The sequence below is a fragment of the Pollicipes pollicipes genome, unplaced genomic scaffold (assembly GCF_011947565.3).
Source record: "Pollicipes pollicipes isolate AB1234 unplaced genomic scaffold, Ppol_2.1 Scaffold_4219;HRSCAF=4965_pilon_pilon_pilon, whole genome shotgun sequence".
NCBI lineage: Eukaryota > Metazoa > Arthropoda > Thecostraca > Pollicipedomorpha > Pollicipedidae > Pollicipes > Pollicipes pollicipes.
In genome coordinates, this window is record NW_023596448.1 from 5,041,278 (window position 1) to 5,058,567 (window position 17,290).

Genomic DNA, 17,290 nt, shown 5'->3' on the forward strand with positions numbered 1-17,290 from the left:
ATGGGAGCGACGTTTGGACGTCGCGGACCGGCGTACAGTCCGGCCATGGACAGCGGCGAGAGGCTGCCGGTGCGGGCACGGAGGCGGGCTCTGGCGCCGGCGTCAGGCGGCCGCACCATGACGACGTGCACGCGCTGTCCGGCAGGAGATGAGTCAGAATCTGAGCCACATGAAGGACAAGTGGTCTCGGGTGCCCGACGCCGCCGGCAGTCCGGACCTCGACAACATGGACTACGACCAATATACCAGCTCGCTGCACAGGTGAGAGCAAGAGCTCGTCTGGCCGGCGGCGGCGGAGCCCGTCTGGCTGCCGGGTCTGGCCGTGTCTCCTGTGTTCGGGGGCCGCTGGTCGGCGGCGGCAGAGCTCGTCTGGCCGCCCGATCTGGCCGTGTCTTCTGTGTGTCGGGGGCCGCTGGTCGGCGGCGTTGGAGCTTGTCTCCCGTGTTTGAGAGAGGGGAGGGGGGTTCGCCCGGTGCCGCTCCGCGCGCCCCGGTCTGATGATGTGCCATCGCCGCCGGCAGCATGAACGAGTCGCTGACGGAGCTGCAGGACGACATACAACGGCTGTCGCAGCAGCAGTCGCAGATGCAGCAGATGCAGAACATCATGCAGAACGGCGGCCAGACTCAGGTACACCGGCACGGATACCCGGCCATAAGAAGGCATGCTGGTCTGAACTGTTCGCGGATCACGCACGCCTAAAACTGGGAGATCGAAATAACAAGCCAGGTGGGCGGCTAGATGCATGGCAAGTCCGAACCCGTGTAGTCTTGGAGCGGGGCATCCCAGAGTCAGGATATCCCATTGGCGCCCCAGGGGCATCCCAGGACACACCAGCGCTGCTGCGAATGTGCTCGTGTTGGACGCACTCCAAGATCGCCGATGCGGGCTGTCTGAAGGCCGGCTGTGCGTGTTTCAGCCGCCGTACCAGCAGGCGTACCAGCAGCCGCAGTACCAGCCGGGGCCGCCGCAGTACCAGGCCGGGCCGCCGCCGCCGCCGCCCGGCCAGTTCTACCTGCACGACCAGGCCGGTCAGCGCCGCCAGTGGGGACAGCCCATGGCGCCCGACGACGTGTACCAGCACATGTCCCCCAGCCGAGCCCGCTGGGGCCAGCCCGTCAGGTGAGCACACCGCGGGTACGCGTGGTCCATGGCGAGGCGCCCGACCCGCCGACAGAAGGCTGCTGCTGCAGCGCTGTGGACCGGCCGGGCGGTCCGATGGTGTCTGGCAGGCGGTTGTGCTGCGCCGCGATCGAGTCGGCCTCCGCACGGCGGCAGCATCGCACGGCGGTGACGCGTCTGGTGTCAGCACACACTGCCGCAGGGCTCGCTCGGAGGCGCGCTCAACGCCGGGCCGCCACCGGGGGGTGTGGGTGTGGGAAGGTGGGAGCTGTGTGCGAGGGTTGGAGCTGTGTGCGGTTGTGATCAGCCGGCCCCGCTCGTGTCGTCGGCCGCCGTCTGAACCCTGGCGTTCGCCGCCGCTCGGCAGGCCCATGATGCCGATGCAGCAGCAGTACGGCGCGCCGCCGGCCGACCCTTACTACCAGCCGCAGCGGCCGTTCCTGCTGCACCACGAGCAGCCGGGCTACCCGGGCGCCTACCACTCACCGCAGCACCACCGACTCGGTCAGTCGCCCCGCGGCTGTCCTCCCTCTCTCTCACCGCCTACCACTCACCGCAGCACCACCGACTCGGTCAGTCGCCCCGCGGCTGTCCTCCCTCCCTCCCACCACCTACCACTCGCCGCGGCACCACCGACCCGGTCAGTCGCCCCGCGGCTGTCCTCCCTCCCTCCCACCACCTACCACTCACCGCAGCACCACCGACTCGGTCAGTCGCCCCCACGGTTGTCCTCCCTCTCTCCCACCACCTACCACTCACCGCAGCACCACCGACTCGGTCAGTCGCCCCACGGTTGTCCTCCCTCCCTCCCACTAGCTGTCTGTCTCCCTCTCTCGCAAGGGAGGGTACTCGCGTTTGAAAGGACGCGCCCGGAAGGGACTGCTCTGTTGACCTGTTAACGGAAAAAGAGCTGTTTCGCGACGGACGGAGCTCGACAGAGCCACAATGCGCATCACGGGTGTTCGGCGCGCGTTGTACGAGCTGTACGATACAACGGCGTAGCTCTGCGTATGTTCTGCCCAGGCTGATGCCGTGTGCGGTGGATAGTGCTTCGCTTCAGTGCAGGTTGCTGCGGCTCTGGATTCTGTAGATGGTGCGATGACGCGGTGAGTCGGTGGCTGTGCCGGACCTGCGGTCCGGTTGGGGCTCCGCACCAGGTGCTGCCGCTGTCGTGATGTCGCCGCTGCGCCCGCGCACTGTGTGTCCGCCTGACCCCTGGCCCCTGACCTCGGGCCTCTGACCCCATGGCCGCTGACCGCCCCGTCTCCCGGCGACAGACGGCGGCATGATGGCGCCGCAAGGCATGCCCGGCCCGATGGCGCCGCCCGGCGGCTACCACCCGGACTACGCGGCGTACCCGCCGGCGCCGCCGCCACCGGCCGCGGCCGCGCCTGGCGGTGGCTTCCGTCTGCACGGCGCGGGCGGCGGCGGTGCGGCGGCGGCGGCCAGGAGCCGCGCGAGCTGCGCGCCGGCCAGAGTCCGCGCATGTACGGCGACTTTCAGTACGGCCGCGAGGAGCAGGGCTCGCCGCGCGTGCCGACGGTGCGCCGCAGCACGCCGCGGCGCCGCTCGCCCTCGCCGCGCGCCGCCGTCCTGCACGCGCCGCTGCCGGCGCCGCCCATCGACGACATGGCGCCACAGAACGTCTCCTTCATCGGCGACCAGCAGCAGCAGGAGGAGGAGGAGGAACGGCGCCGGCGGCCGGAGCCGGAGCCGACCGCCGGCGGCCGCACCTACCGCCTGCCGCGGCGCTCCCCGGCCGAGCCGGCCGAGCGGCACGAGCCGTCGCCGCCGCGGGTGGTGTCGCGCGCGCCCTCTGCCGGCAAGACGTTCAAGGTGCACCGCTCGCCCAGCCCGCAGAGCCCGTCGTGGGCGGCGCGCCGCGCCGGCAGTCAGTCGCCGCTGGCGGCGGCGCGCGGCCAGCAGCAGCAGCCGCCGCCTCCGCCGGAGAAGGAACAGGACGAGCCGTCGCCAGAGGTGCTGGCTGCCATGAAGGTCGACAAGATCCGCGACAGCGCCGACCCAGAGCTTGGTGAGTGGCGGCGCGCCCTATCCCGCCCTGCCCTGCCCTGCCCTGCCCACTGCTACCACCCCGCCCCGCCTCGCCGCTCCCACGCTGTCGGATGCAGGCCGGGCCGATCAGCTGATGAGCGGAGCTACCAGACGTCCGTAGTCATGGTGTGGACGTCTGGTAGCTCCGCTCATGACCATCTCTGTTTGATGCCGGTATGTGTGATGGCGAGATACGGGAAAGGCGATGGGAAAGAAGCTGAGTCGTGTTTTAAAGTTGTTCTGGTAAGCCGCATTGTTCGTGTTAAGCGGAACAGCGACCCTCAGCGTGGCACGCGCGGCTGTGCTGTGCGTGGGGACGCGCCGCGGCCAGCGCGTGACGGGCCGGTCTGGGCGGCAGGATTTGTGATATCGTTTGACGACGACGCCGGTCCGCGGAAGCCGAAGCCGCGCCTGGGCGCCCGCCGGACGCCGGCGAAGACGGCCAGCTCCGGCGGCCTGGTGGACAAGCCGCGGCCTGCCATCCCGGTACGTGGCCGAGCGGCGCCCGCCGCCGCCGCCCTCGGTGCGCTCTGCGCCGGCCGCGCCGCGTCGCGGCGCCCGCCGGCTCTGACCGGTCGCCTGCTTTGGTTGTCAGTTGCGGAGCACGTGCCTTGCGCCATGTTGTCACGCTCGCACGTTTGCCTGCTCGTGTGCCGCACGCGTCCGTGTCACCGTCCGCACCGCTTTGACGCGCCCACCCGCCTGCAGCCCAAACCGAAGCCGTCGGCCTTCTCGCTGGGCGGCGACGGCGGCGGCGGTGCGGCGTCGGGCGCCCCATCGGCCTTCTCCACGTACACCAAGTGGCCGCGGGCGGCCCGCGCCGAGCCGCCCGCGCCGAGCCCAGAGCCGGAGCCGGAGCCGAGTCCGGAGCCGGAGTCGAGTCCGGAGCGGGAGGAGTCACCGGCGGGCGGCGGCCTGTCGCTGGGCCGGCTGTCGGACCCGCGCCGCCGCACGGCGCCCGCCGAGCCCGACCAGCCGGACGGCGCCGGCTCGCCAGCCAGCCGGCCCCTCCTGGAGAAGGTGCGCCGGGGCCGGAGTGCGCCTGACGCAGCGGTCCGCTCCGCGCTTCGCCCGGCCGCGCTCAGCGAGCTCTGAGTGCGCCGTCTGGATAGAGGGCATGGATGTCGCCAGGTCTGCTGGCAGTTTGCACGCGCACTGCTGCTGATATCACTGTTGGTGCCGTCCACGCTTACGAGGCTGCGCCGCATGCGTCAGACCGGTGCGAAGACGTGATTGTGCGCATGTGTGTGTGTGTGTGTGCGTGTGTGTGTGTGTGTGTGTGCGCGCGAGATTCGGGCTGAGCCGGGCCGTGTGTGTCGCTCGGCAGCTGGAGGTGGACCCGAACCTGCCGCCGGAGACGATGCGCCCGCTGCGGCCGCCCAGCCAGAGCTCGGCCGGCGTCGGCCTCGTGATCGGCGACCAGCTGGTCAGCCCGCAGTCGGTGAGTGGTGCCGCCGCCGCCAGAGACGCGCCGCGCTGCTGCCCGAGCGCCGGCGCTGGGCGCACTGCGGCCCGTGACCACTGCTGCCCATCCGTCGGCCTGCGTCCCTTCTGGCCGTCTGTGTCCACCACTGATTGTCTGTTCCCTGTGCAGGAGGCCATGGACGAGATGGAGCGGAAGAAAGAGCGCATTCTCATGATGTCGCTGAAGAGGAAACAGGATGCGGAGGCGGCGCGGCGCCGCAAGGAGGAGGAAGCTCTGGCGAGGAAGGAGGACGAGGCGCGCAAGGAGGAGGAGAAGCAACGCAAGAAGGAGGAGGAGAAGGCTAAGAAGGAGCGCATCTTCGAGCAGTACAAGCTGAAGAAGGCCCGAGAGGAGGCGGAGAAGAACGGGGTGAGTAGGGCGTGGCCCGACACGGCACGCGCTCGGCGGGGGAAGCACCGGCCGCGTGCCGGTGCTGCGCGGCGGGCAGCGTGGCGCCGGTGCTGCTGTCGGCCGCTGTCGGACGGGTGTGGTGCGGTCGGCGCCGTCTGCCGCCGGGTTCGGGTGGGGTCGCTGAACACCGGCCGTGGTCCGGCAGACGGCGCCGCCTCCGATGCCCAGCAAGCCGGCCGTGCGGCCCCGGCCCAAGTCGACGCCCAGCAAGCCACGGCCCAAGTCGATGATGGACGGCGGTCCGATGACGCCGAGCCGAGGCGGCCGCGGCAGCAGCTCCAACCTGCAGGCCATGTCAGGTCAGTGGACGTGTGAGCCGCCGGAGATGAGCCGGGTCAGCCGTCTGTGCCCTCAGGCGTGGTCGGCGCTTTCCGTTCGGTGGCCGAGCATGGAGCCGGATGGCCGCCGGCGCCGTCCTTGGTCTTCCCTGTCGCCTGCGTCCTGATGTGACCCGGCTCTAACTGCCTCGCCTCGGCCGGAGCCGCCTGCCGCCTGTGCTTGTGTCCTTGCGCCGTCTAACCCTCGGCCTGCGGCGCATGCGAAGAGGTGGAGCCGGCGGCTGAGGCGGCGCTGGGCAGCTCGCTGGTGCGGCACCGCAGCCTGAGCCGGCGGCGGCGCTCTAACATAGCCGTGTCGACGCGCTCCAAGTCGCTGAGCCGCCGCCTGCAGACTCCCGAGCAGCTCATGTACCCCGGTCAGTGTCGGCCTCTCAGTCCGCCAGCCAGCCAGCCAGCAGCCAGCCAGCCAGCCAGCCGGGCGGGCGGGCGGTGACGACCGCCGCCGCCCCCGCTGCTGCTGCTGCTGCTGCCGCTGCCGCTGCCTCGCACCGCTGGCACGGGGCCGGGGGTGGGCCGGCCGACACCACACGGCCTGCAGTGATCACGGCACGCACCATGGTGGCCGGTGCTCCGTCCCCCAATCTGAACGCCTCCCATCCCCCCGCCTTCACCACTTCACCACTGCGCGCCACCACGCCGCTCTCGTCTCGCCTCCGCCTGCACCGGTCTCCGCCTGTCTGGTCAGTCGTCTCGGGGCTGTAGCGTTTTCAGGTAGTGCTGCTCGGGTCGCGGACACCATCTGGCGGCTCGCTCCGCCGCCATCGCATGCCAGCGCTCCTGCCGGACGCATGTTCGCTCTTTCAGTTGCTCTGCGCCGCAACCACCGCCACCGCCGCCGCCGCCGTCCGTCCTGTTTCGTTTTGTTTGGCGTGCCCTGGCTGCCTGGTCGTGCTGCGCCGTGCTGTGCCGTGCTGCGTGTGCCCTGAACGCTCGCATGGCAGACGCCTGAACGCATGTCGCCCGGCCTCTCTGTTTCTAGACAAGGGCCGGGAGGGCAGCGAGCAGTGGGGCTCGTCCTCCAGCCTGGCGGCGGCGGCCGGCTCGCGGCGGGGCTCCAACGCCAGTCTGTACGGTGAGTACTGTCGCACGCGCCCCGCGCACTGCCGCCACCCGCCCGCCCGCCGGCCACGATCGCACTGTGCACTGCCCGCTCGTCCGCCACCAGCGCGCGGCCCGTGGCCTGACGCCGCTCTCTCTCATCTGCGGTTGCAGAGCCGAGGTACTCGAGACCGGTGGCGGGCCACTCGGGACGCAAGGTCTCCAACGGTACGTCTGTCTGCCGGCTCCGGCCGCCTCTCACTCTCTCACTCTCTCTCCCGCGCCCGCGCTCCGTGTCCCTGTGCTCGCCGCTGTCCTGGAATGTCTGTCGAGCTCGCACGCGCTTCTGGACGCCATGTCTGCTTGGGCCCTCGGGCGCGTATCTCATTGGCCGTGGGTGGCGCGCGGCCGCGCCTGCCTGCTGTTAGAGCCGCCAGCCGGGCGTCGGCCGCGGCCCGCGCTGTGCGCGATCCGCTGCCGCCCCAGTAGCGCAGAGAGCGTAGCCGTCGCGTTGGTTGTGGTCGGCCGTCGCCCGTCTGCGGCGGCGGCGGCGGCCGGCCGTAGCTGTAGTTGTCGGCACGGCCGCACCGCGTCGCTTCACTTGCACCGCCTCGGCACGCGCAGACGGCGGCGGCATGCGCAAGGACGGCCACCGCACGTCGACGGGCAGCTTGAGCGGCACGGCCGGCCGGCCCCGCTCGCGCATGGGGCCCCGCACTGGCAGCTCCAGCTCGCTGTACGATGACGGTGAGTGGCGCGCCGGCCCGGGCCGGCGCGGCCAGCGCCCGTACGCTGTGCTCGGCTGCTGGCCTCGGCCGTGTCTGGCACGGCACCTGACGTCGGATCGGTCAGGATGGCGCTAGTTGACGTGCACTTTCCCCACCGCGCCAAGAGGCGGCTGACGGGGTGCCGGCGCTCGGCGCCCGCCGCCGACACAGGTGGCGGCGACGCCCGCTCCGGTCCGCCGGCAGCACGCGCGCCTCCCCCCCCCCCCCCTCCCCGTAGGCTGTGCTCACCGGTGCGACCGACCGCCCGTGCCGCCCCTGAATCGGCGCGCCATGTCGGCAGCGGCGGCAGCCTGAGCGGGCCGCCTGGGTCGGGCGTGACGTGCGCGCCTGGTCTGTGTAGTCGGCCGTGCTGGCGCCGTTCTGTCTCTGTCTGTGTAGCTGTGCGCTGCCGCCGGGCCCGGCCCGTGTCTCGTTGTGTCTGCGCACGCTGCTCCGCCTGCGCCGCCGCCGCCGCCGCTCTCTGTCGCGCCGCCTGCTGTCTCTGACCTGCTCGTGTCTGGCCCAGATTCGGGCGGCTACCGGAGAACCCAGTTCGCCCACTCGGGCCGACGACCGTCAGGTGAGTGGAGCCCGGCCACTGGAGCGGGCCGCCCTGGGCCACGCTCCTGCCCCCCGGTCACTGGAGCGGACCGCCCCGGCCACGCTCCTCCCCGAGACCTGTCAGCGACGGTGTGGCCGCTCGGCGGTGGGCCCATTTGGTAATCAATCTCTGCTGAACAGCGGGGTGTTGTGGAGCGGGGCTGGTAGGAAGAGGTGCGAATTTTGTTGGCGACATGATTCAGCTACGTGTCTTAGCGGTGAACAGCTGACACCTGTGGCGACCTGATCTGAGCGTCGGCCCGGTGGCCGGCCGCTCGGCGAGAGGAGAGGCTGCTGACACAGGCAGGGCGGTCCTGAGTCCTGGCGTCAGCGAGCTGCGGTGGGCGGCCAGCTGGGCGCTGGTGCGGCCGAGGCCGTGTCCGTCCCACCGCCGCTGTGATGAGTCGCCGCCGCTGTGTCGGCGTCCCTGTGCTGTGCTGCGGGGTGGCGCGTCCCTGCCCGGTCAGCTGTCGTCTGTCCGTGTGGCCGGGCTGGCGCTGCGGGCGCGCGCCGCGTGTCTGACTGGGGCGCGTGCGTGTAGCGGCCGCGGAGCGCGCCGGCGCCGCCGGCGGCCAGCGGCCCAGCCTCAGCGGCGATGTCAACCGTACCTACTCGAAGGCGGCCGGCGTCGGCGGCCGCCGCCATCACCAGTCCCTGACCAACCTGTTTGGTGAGCCGTCCGGCGCCCTCTCTAACCGCGCGCGCGCCAAGGACGCGGCGCGCCGGCCGCCCCGCTCTGTGGTAACCCCCGCTCGACTGTCTAACAGAGGTTTCGGTCTGTAGTCGCAGGGACGGCCGTGTGTGGCGGCTCTGTAGTCGCTGGACTCGCGCGCGTTGGGAGGCTGCTTGGTGACCCTGTAGTGGTGTCTGTTTAGTCGCCTGTTAACCTACTAGCGTTCGTCGCCAGTTAACCGGGTGGAGTGCGTGCCTGTTCACCGTCAGCGCTTCGCCTTGTGTGGTGGCCACCGAGTGCCACGAGTCGCTTGTGAGCGCGTGTGATGTCGGTGGCTGCGCGTGAAGCCGTTAACGCTGCTGGTGCGTGGTAAATGTGTGGCACTCTGCGTCGCTAGCAGCGTTCAGATTGTGTGCGCTGGTTCCGTCATCTCGCGCGTAAACCCGCTGGTGGCTCAGCGGCGGCCAGTACGGCTGGGAGCTTGTGTTTACCCAATAACACTGCGAGTTTCCGCTAACCTTAGACGTAGCGCGCAGGCAGAAGCCCTGCAGCGGCGCGTGTGAAGCGTGAGCGCGTCAGCCGCCTGGCGGCGATGCGCGGCGCGGACGTGACGCCGCCGTGTTGACATGTTGTGTTGGTTGCTTGCCGTGTCTGCTGCAGTCTTGGCGGGCAGCCGCCTGCCGCCGCTGGGCGGGCAGGCATGCTGCTCCTCCCGCCGCGTGCCAGCGGTGGCGTGGGCGGTCGAGAGTCGAGAGTTGGAAGGGTGTGTGGCCGAGCTCTGATCCGGCCGAGGCGACTGCGGAGGCCGGCCGTGCCGCCGCGGAGGTGCCATCACCAAAACCGAACTGACCTGACCTCAGGCGGGCCTGTGTCGACAGGCACCGGCGGCGGCACGCCGCGCTACTCGGAGACGGACTCGGGCCTGGGCCGGGACACGCCCACGCGCCGCGGCGTCTCGCCCGGAGGTGAGCCACGGCCGACGCCGGCGTCAGCTCGGCGCCGCGCCAGGAGCGGGCCATGTGACGGCTCTGCATGACGCCAGATGTTGTGGCCGACTCAGCGTGTCACCAGAGCGCGGTGTCTGTAGCGGGCGATCTCTCGGGGTCGGCCGAGCCGCCTCTGTCGTGGCGCCGCCGACTGTCGAACGGCCGCGCCGGGATGCGCCGGGGCCGAGTGAGGGGCCTGCCGGGCGACGGGTCCGTGGAGTGACGCGCGCCTCTGTGTGTCGGACAGCGTACTCGCGCGGCGTGACGTCGCCGTCCGGTCCCGGCTCCCTGCCGCCCGGCCTGGTGTCGCGGCGACGCAACTACGGAGACGACGCCGCCAGCGACACCTCGTCCATGGCCAGCTACGACTACAACGGTGAGGTCTGGCGGCGCGCGGGCGCGAGGCTGCCGCTGACGCACGGCTGGTCTCCCGGCGATCTGCGGCTGCTCTGCTGCTGGTCAGCTCCAGGCGCGGCAGCGATAGCAGCGCGCTGAAGCTGTTTATCCAGCAATTATCATACCCCAGGAGACACCCAGGTCTGAACAAGTACAGCGGTGGACGCAAGCGTGAACTTGTATCACGTGCTTGCAACGGCCTGGGTGTAATCCCCTGAGCGTGGGTCAGCCGTGTTATGAAGTGACGTGTGTGAGATGAGACTGCCGCGCCCTCTGGTGACCCGCTCTGACGCCAGATCTTCGCACTCCTTCAGGGCCACGCCTCTTCAAGCAGCCGACCACCAAGTCGAACCGGTCGATCCTGCTGAACGCCGTCGAGTACTGCGTGTTCCCGGGCGCCGTCAACCGGGAGGCCAAGCAGCGCGTGCTGGAGGAGATAGCGCGCGTCGAGGCGCGCCACTTCCTCATCCTGTTCCGGGACGCCCGCTGCCAGTTCCGCGCCCTCTACTGGTCAGTGTCTGGGGTCTGTGGCCGGCGCGCGGCGCCGCCGTCCCGACGGGGACGCGGCGCCGCGCAGTCCTCTGCGTGTGCTGCGCCGCTGACAGTCGCTCGTGTGCGTGCGCCTCTGGCTGTCGCTCGTGTGCTGCGCCGCTGACTGTCGCTCGTGTGCGTGCGCCGCTGACGGGTGCGACGGGCGCACGGCCGGCTCGACGGCCCCGGATGAGCGGGGGGTCGCCGTGCTGAGTGGCCGCTGACTGGTGCCGCAGGTACGAGCCCGAGACGGACGAGGTGGTCAAGCTATACGGCACCGGACCCAAGATGGCCACCGACAAAATGTTCGACAAGTTCTTCAAGTGAGTATCGCTGGCCTGGCATGCTCACATACCATACTGGAGAGAGCCTGACCCGCATGTGAACCGTACGTGGTGTGTAGAAGATATAGACAGCCTGACAGAGAGCTGTGCCTCGGTGAGCGTTGTCGTGAAGTGAATGTGTGCACTCTGTCCATCCAGGCTGACAACACTGTTTGGCCTGCGTGTGCCGCAGATACAACTCCGGCGGCAAATGCTTCAGCCAGATCCACACCAAGCACCTGTCGGTGACGATCGACGCCTTCACCATCCACGACGCGCTGTGGCAGGGCAAACGGCCCAGTCTGCCCAGCAAGAAGGACATGACCCTCGTGACGTAACGGCCGACCGACCGGCGCGTCCCCCCACCCCCCTTCCCCCCGCACACATTCCGCTCTCGCGTCCGCCAACGTCTCAGCTAGCTCTAGACCCGTGGATGTGATATAGCAAGTGGCTTGGTCAGCTGGCGCTCGGACGGCCGCGAGGGCCGGCAGCTAGGACTAATACTCGTGCTGCCATCTGTGGGCACGGCGGCCAAGCTGTGGCGGCGTTCCTATTGGATGTGGCGCCGTCGGCCGTCGCGCGGCCGTTCCCGGCGCGGACTAATCGTGATAAAATGCTGCTTGTGCGCGTGTGATGTGGCCCGCCCGGCCGTCCCGTGGCGTGTTAGCCAGAGACAATTATGAAACGCATAAGAACTAATTTGCGACTGTCGGGTCGTGTTGTATATAACTAGCTTTACTAATGTCTGATGCATTCTTTTTTATTGCGTTTTGTTTTGTACATTAGCTGTTTTATCGTCATCTATTCCAAACGCTGACTGTAAAATATTAACGTGGAAGTACTGGTGTCGACTAAATGTTGCTTTTCCCAACACCTAATAAATGAGCCGAAAGAACCTGGACCGGCCGGTGTTTAAGCCCGGGTGGTGATTGGGTGTGGGGCGTACCGTGATACGAGTTCCTCCAATGAGCTGATGTTACCAGCAGCGGGCCCGAGCGGAAGATATAACCAAAGAGCAGCTTTCGTATGTATTTTTGCCATTCTTCAGAGTCATTATGCTTCATTTTGTTGTCGACAACAAAAAGAATAGTCAACTAGGGAAAACCCATCAGGCTTTCGATGACCTAATAAAACTCATGCTTTGTCGACGCAATCTCGCATACCCTTAACGTGTAACGATGTTATAGGACCTCTGGGGGTTCGGCATTTCCAAAGCCATAAGACGTTTGCTTGCAGCCAATGGGCAGCGACGTTTGGTCAAGGACTGATTAGCTCAGTGCCCATTTGATTAAAGCTCCAGAACTAGTCTCCATCCGATGACGTCGTTGACGCCGCTTGGCTCGCGTTTTCCCACTGTCCAGAAACATGTCCCTTGTACTTACTCGTTCAAGGTCATCGCTTGACCTGACGAGACAAGTCCCTGACAAGTCCCTGGGTCAGTCATTCGCCAGTTAAGATAGGTTGAGACTGGTTCCAATGCACCAATTTATCTTGCTGGCCTGGGATAATATGGTATCGTCCTATCTTCAAGGCGATGTGCAATATGGATTTTGATTTGGTGACCTCAGGTCACAGCTTTCGGTGGCGGCACAACGCCGGAGTTTTCGACGTAATCTTGGTGTGGTTTACACCTGTAGCGATTGATGTGAATTGAATGGTTTGTGATTTTCAGCGTTTCTTGGTTTCTGTATAGAATTCCGGATCTTCCATGCCATAATGTGTTTCAGGCCAATGCGTAAAGCATATGGGTATAGCGGCGCATGAGTGAAACTGAGCAGAAAGCCGATCAGATTCTTTTGTTTATTCGTTCTAAGACCACATTAAGGACATTTCTGGAATTCACATAGCATTTCTGATCAGGTAAGTAACAGCACGTGTCAATGTTGACATGTGTCGGTCGGCCTCGTTTAACCCTGGGGGCGTGACCGCTTGCTGCTCCCTGATCTGCTTTGGGCGACGAGTCAGACCGCTGCGAGCCTCCGTTGATACAAGTCTCAACAGCATCGAGGGGTTTTCCGGTTTCTGCTAGAAATGAACACCGAAGTGTTGCTAACTTCACACGCACGAAGGTACAGGTGTTTTTCTCAAAGCAGTTCCCGACGGTCATCTTACAGTTGACGAATCCATCTGTCGGAGGGGTTGCGAGAAGGCTCGCGGGGAGTTTGCTCTGCCAACCCGTTCAGGGTCGGGTGGACTTGAGCGGGCAGACAGAACAAAGGGTATGTAGATAGGCTGAGGGGAGATTTTGATTTGGTGCGCTTGAGGCTGTCTCAGTGTCTCCTTTCGCCTGCTTTGTATGGCGGTTGCCACCGTAACTTTCAGGCAATCAGTGAAAGTTTTTTATAATTGAGACGCATCTGCCCAAGGCACATTAATGTAGACGCCTTGGGGACTAGGTATGTTGTCTAGGTCGTCGTCCAGTATCGTCCGATTTGGACGGGCCTGGGGGAGTCCCAGTCAGTGTCGAAGCCCAACTGCATTCTCTTCCTTACTCTTGCCGTCGATTGTGGCAAACGAGAACTGAGCAGCCCGGGCCACTGAAAGCTAGCTGCGGCAAACGAAACGAGAAGCCCCTAAACGAAACAACCTAAATAAAAAAACGCCTCCTGACCGAAGCCGCAACATGAGAAAGCTAGCAAGGACTACGTTTGCTCCAACATACGCGGTATAACAAGCACGGTCATCCGACGAGCTTGTGGCCTTGAGTCGATATTGGTATAGCGGATCCCCTGCAAACCCCGCTGGTGCTAGTCTTTCGTTACGATCCGCATGTTGGATTATTTCAGTCGGCTGTCCGGCCTCAAGTTCACCTCCTCGCAAATAAGACCTTTTAAAAGCCTATCCATGTCGTTGGGTCATTCAAGCAAGACATTTCCGTAGCTGAACGAACTCCCATAGATTGTTTCATGCCTAGCAACACGAGCATCCACACAGCAATACCGACGGGGGACCAGCAAACGACCTGTTGCGCAGCGCCATCTGTAGATGTCGTCCGTGTCGCCCATCAGGGGGCGACATCTGGATGACAACGCAAAGTCAAGCGCAGTCACTTCGGCCCCGTTTCCAGGACCTGTTTGTTTTTTTACCGGATTCTCAGCATCGCGAGGTCTCAAAAAGCGGTAGCTTGCCAACAGTTGACACACACGGGCTCTCCGCCGCCCAATTGCAGCGGCATCATCGCCCGCGCAGTTACACAGCACTCGGGGCGTGTTGGCTGGCGTTCATTCAGAGGCTCACCGGCTGATCGCGTCTGCCAGCAGTCTTTGAGCCGACAGGCTCAGATCGGATCAGCCTATCAGTGCAGGGGGAACACAGAGCGGCATGATCAGTGCAGGGGGAACACAGAGCGGCATGATCAGTGCAGGGGGAACACAGAGCGGCATTATCAGTGCAGGGGAAACACGAGCGGCATGCAGTGCAATAGCTGTCTTGAAGGTCACCTTGAAGGCCCATCAGAGCCCCTTCCCAGAAACATGGACGGGATTTCAGTGCCGCGTTCGGCAGTGTGAGGTCCGTGGTTAGGGTCCGGCGCACGTCCGGTCCGGTAAGCCTGGTGGAATCAGCTGCCTCTAGCGCCCCGCTGCCCCCCCCCCCCTCCCCCGGACGGCACGGTGACGGGCTGGCAGAGAGCGGGGAGGTGGCAGAGCTGGTCTGTCTGCCCTCTCAGACGGCACGGTGACGGGCTGGCAGAGAGCGGGGAGGTGGCAGAGCTGGTCTGTCTGCCCTCTCAGACGGCACGGTGACGGGCTGGCAGAGAGCGGGGAGGTAGAGGAGCTGGTCTGTCTGCCCTCTCAGACGGCACGGTGACGGGCTGGCAGAGAGCGGGGAGGTAGAGGAGCTGGTCTGTCTGCCCTCTCAGACGGCACGGTGACGGGCTGGCAGAGAGCGGGGAGGTAAGGAGCTGGTCTGTCTGCCCCTCAGACGGCACGGTGACAGGCTCGCAGAGAGCGGGGAGGTGGCAGAGCTGGTCTGCCGGACCTCTCAGACGGCACGGTGACGGGCTGGCAGAGGGCGGGGAGGTGGCAGAGCTGATCTGTCTGCCCTCTCAGGCGGCACGGTGACAGGCTGGCAGAGAGCGGGGAGGTAGAGGAGCTGGTCTGTCTGCCCTCTCAGACGGCACGGTGACAGGCTGGCAGAGAGCGGGGAGGTGGCAGAGCTGGTCTGTCTGCCCTCTCAGACGGCACGGTGACAGGCTGGCAGAGAGCGGGGAGGTGGCAGAGCTGGTCCGCCGGACCTCTCAGACGGCACGGTGACGGGCTGGCAGAGAGCGGGGAGGTGGCAGAGCTGGTCCGCCGGACCTCTCAGACGGCACGGTGACGGGCTGGCAGAGAGCGGGGAGGTGGCAGAGCTGGTCCGCCTGGACCTCTCAGACGGCACGGTGACGGGCTGGCAGAGAGCGGGGAGGTGAGGAGCTGGTCTGTCTGCCCTCTCAGACGGCACGGTGACAGGCTGGCAGAGAGCGGGGAGGTAGAGGAGCTGGTCTGTCTGCCCTCTCAGACGGCACGGTGACGGGCTGGCAGAGAGCGGGGAGGTAGAGAAGCTGGTCCGCCGGACCTCTCAGACGGCACGGTGACGGGCTGGCAGAGAGCGGGGAGGTGGCAGAGCTGATCTGCCGGCCCTCTTTATCGTCGGTCATGCTGTCGCCACTGAGCCGGGACCAATCTTCACCGTGTGTCTCTCAGGCAACAGAGCCGAGCTTGGCATCCTCTACCCATAAGCGCTCGCAGTTGTTCATTATTAGTCGTTTTTCCGTTCCTTCTTTTCTGATAGTGCAATTTTTGTTAACGATCTCAATGTGTTTGTCAATGTTTACTCTCATTCCAATGCTATCATTTTTTTTTGTTCAGTTCACTCATGGGCGAAATGCTGTTTGCTTAGTGATTCTATACGGTAATTGCGCTAGAAAGTTTAAATATCAGTCACAAACTACCCGACAAGAGTATCGACATCGATGGTTCGAGAGAAGGTCTTCGAGGGGCGTTTGATGTTGAGAAGCGTGATACATTTTGGGGTGATACGATAGAGCAGGTCAAAGATAGATGGACACCTATTGTAACAGGGACTCTGTAGCTTCAACCGTAAACTGGTTTTAACATCACAAGTCATGCGAAGTAATGTAGCTGATGAGATGGTTTACGTACGTTTTGTTTGTTGTCTTACTTGAACTGTTGCGATGGTCCGATTTTGGCTATGCAATGTGCTTAATGATACATGTACCCAGTCCACTTTAATCGCGTCTTAATACCAAAGGGGTATTGCGGAAACATTCAATGCATCACACCAAAAAAATCTTCCTGACGCTTCTTCTCAGCGCTGTCTTCTGCCCAGCCACTGGCCGGACCGGGCAGCGGCCCGACCTGACCCCGTACATCACGGGTGACGGACGAGCCCGGTCGCCGGTCCGGCCAGTCGCGCCACGTGGTGAGGTGCCCTTCCCCTCCGTTCCTGGCCGGCTCACACCGCGCCACGTCGTCCAATTCCATCAGATGTCGCAGTCCCGCTCTCAAAAGCGGCGTTTCACACCATCACCGCCGCCACGCGCAGGGCTGTGGTGCGGGAGCGCCATAGCCTTCCCTGCCGTGAGTGCACCAACTTCGGACAGGAATGACGTTGTGTGAGTGCTGGCTTGGCGCGGGGCTCCTCCGTTCGGCAGATGCGGGCATGACAGGCCGCCCACAGGCCCCGTGTATTCGCTGCACGCGGCAGCACATCATCGACACGCAATACACACAACACCGCACGAAGCCGCAAGACGGGAACAGTGCTCCACCCAAGACCGAGAAATCCCGCGCTGAGGCGAGGGCCGGCTTTCACGGCGCCGAGCCGAAGCAGGGACGGAGAGGAGATGCGCTGGGAGGCCGCGGAGCCGTCTAGCGTCGACGCTATACCGAAGCGTATAACGCGAGCAGACAGTCTATTTCACGCCGTCGTCAGCACGGTTCGGGCATTGTTTGCCCCGCCCGCCGCCCGTAATTAAACGGCGACGGAAAGCAAAACAAAACGAACAGTGACGAGGCAGTGAGCGCATTTCGAAACCACTTCCTTGCCTCTGGGCGGTCGCACACGGCGCGACACAAAGCAGGCTCACTCGCGCCAGGCGACGCGTGGAATGACTGGCGACACCACAGTGCTCACTCTCCCTTCCCTCTCACACGAAATAGGTCCTGCTCTTGGAGACGGGCCGGGCCGGCTCGCGAAACGGGCTGGCCTCGGGGCTGGCCGGGTACCGGCTGAGCGAGCGTAGCAGCACGTGACGCTGCTTCAGCGTGTCGGCCAGGTAGCGCACGCGCTCCTGACGCCGCTGCTGCTCCTCGGCCTGCGCCTCCTCGATCTTGGCCTCCACGATCTGCCGCTGCCGGCGCAGCCGCTCGATCTTCTGCTCCAGGCTCTCGCGGGCAGGCGCGCGAGGCGGCGTGCGCCGGGCTGCAGGCGCAGGCGGACAGGCTGCAGGCGGCGGCCGGACGCTCGGCGAGCCGAGAACCCCCAGCGATGAGCGCGGCCGCACCACGTCGGCGGCAGCCGAGAACCGCGGCTGCGGCGAACGCAGGGCTGGCCGCCAGCGCCGCCGCCGCCGAGGCGCCGCGGAAC

At 65.6% G+C, this 17,290-nt stretch overlaps 1 protein-coding gene across 1 annotated transcript in view; it reads left to right on the forward strand.

Moving 5' to 3' along the window:
* Positions 1 to 11,179, forward strand: part of LOC119095706 (patronin) — a 51,222-nt gene extending 40,043 nt beyond the window's left edge. Inside the window, exons 13-34 of the mRNA XM_037218561.1 lie at positions 146 to 261; positions 522 to 630; positions 920 to 1,122; positions 1,490 to 1,626; positions 2,400 to 2,539; positions 2,599 to 3,154; positions 3,533 to 3,660; positions 4,502 to 4,615; positions 4,769 to 5,008; positions 5,196 to 5,349; positions 5,595 to 5,744; positions 6,368 to 6,460; positions 6,601 to 6,654; positions 7,051 to 7,173; positions 7,720 to 7,912; positions 8,146 to 8,210; positions 8,335 to 8,463; positions 9,345 to 9,431; positions 9,700 to 9,828; positions 10,163 to 10,358; positions 10,616 to 10,702; positions 10,896 to 11,179. Coding sequence (XP_037074456.1) covers positions 146 to 261; positions 522 to 630; positions 920 to 1,122; positions 1,490 to 1,626; positions 2,400 to 2,539; positions 2,599 to 3,154; positions 3,533 to 3,660; positions 4,502 to 4,615; positions 4,769 to 5,008; positions 5,196 to 5,349; positions 5,595 to 5,744; positions 6,368 to 6,460; positions 6,601 to 6,654; positions 7,051 to 7,173; positions 7,720 to 7,912; positions 8,146 to 8,210; positions 8,335 to 8,463; positions 9,345 to 9,431; positions 9,700 to 9,828; positions 10,163 to 10,358; positions 10,616 to 10,702; positions 10,896 to 11,040 — 3,348 coding nt within the window. The 3' untranslated portion in view covers positions 11,041 to 11,179. The remainder of the gene's footprint in view (positions 1 to 145; positions 262 to 521; positions 631 to 919; positions 1,123 to 1,489; positions 1,627 to 2,399; positions 2,540 to 2,598; positions 3,155 to 3,532; positions 3,661 to 4,501; positions 4,616 to 4,768; positions 5,009 to 5,195; positions 5,350 to 5,594; positions 5,745 to 6,367; positions 6,461 to 6,600; positions 6,655 to 7,050; positions 7,174 to 7,719; positions 7,913 to 8,145; positions 8,211 to 8,334; positions 8,464 to 9,344; positions 9,432 to 9,699; positions 9,829 to 10,162; positions 10,359 to 10,615; positions 10,703 to 10,895) is intronic.
* Positions 11,180 to 17,290: the final 6,111 nt, after the last annotated feature.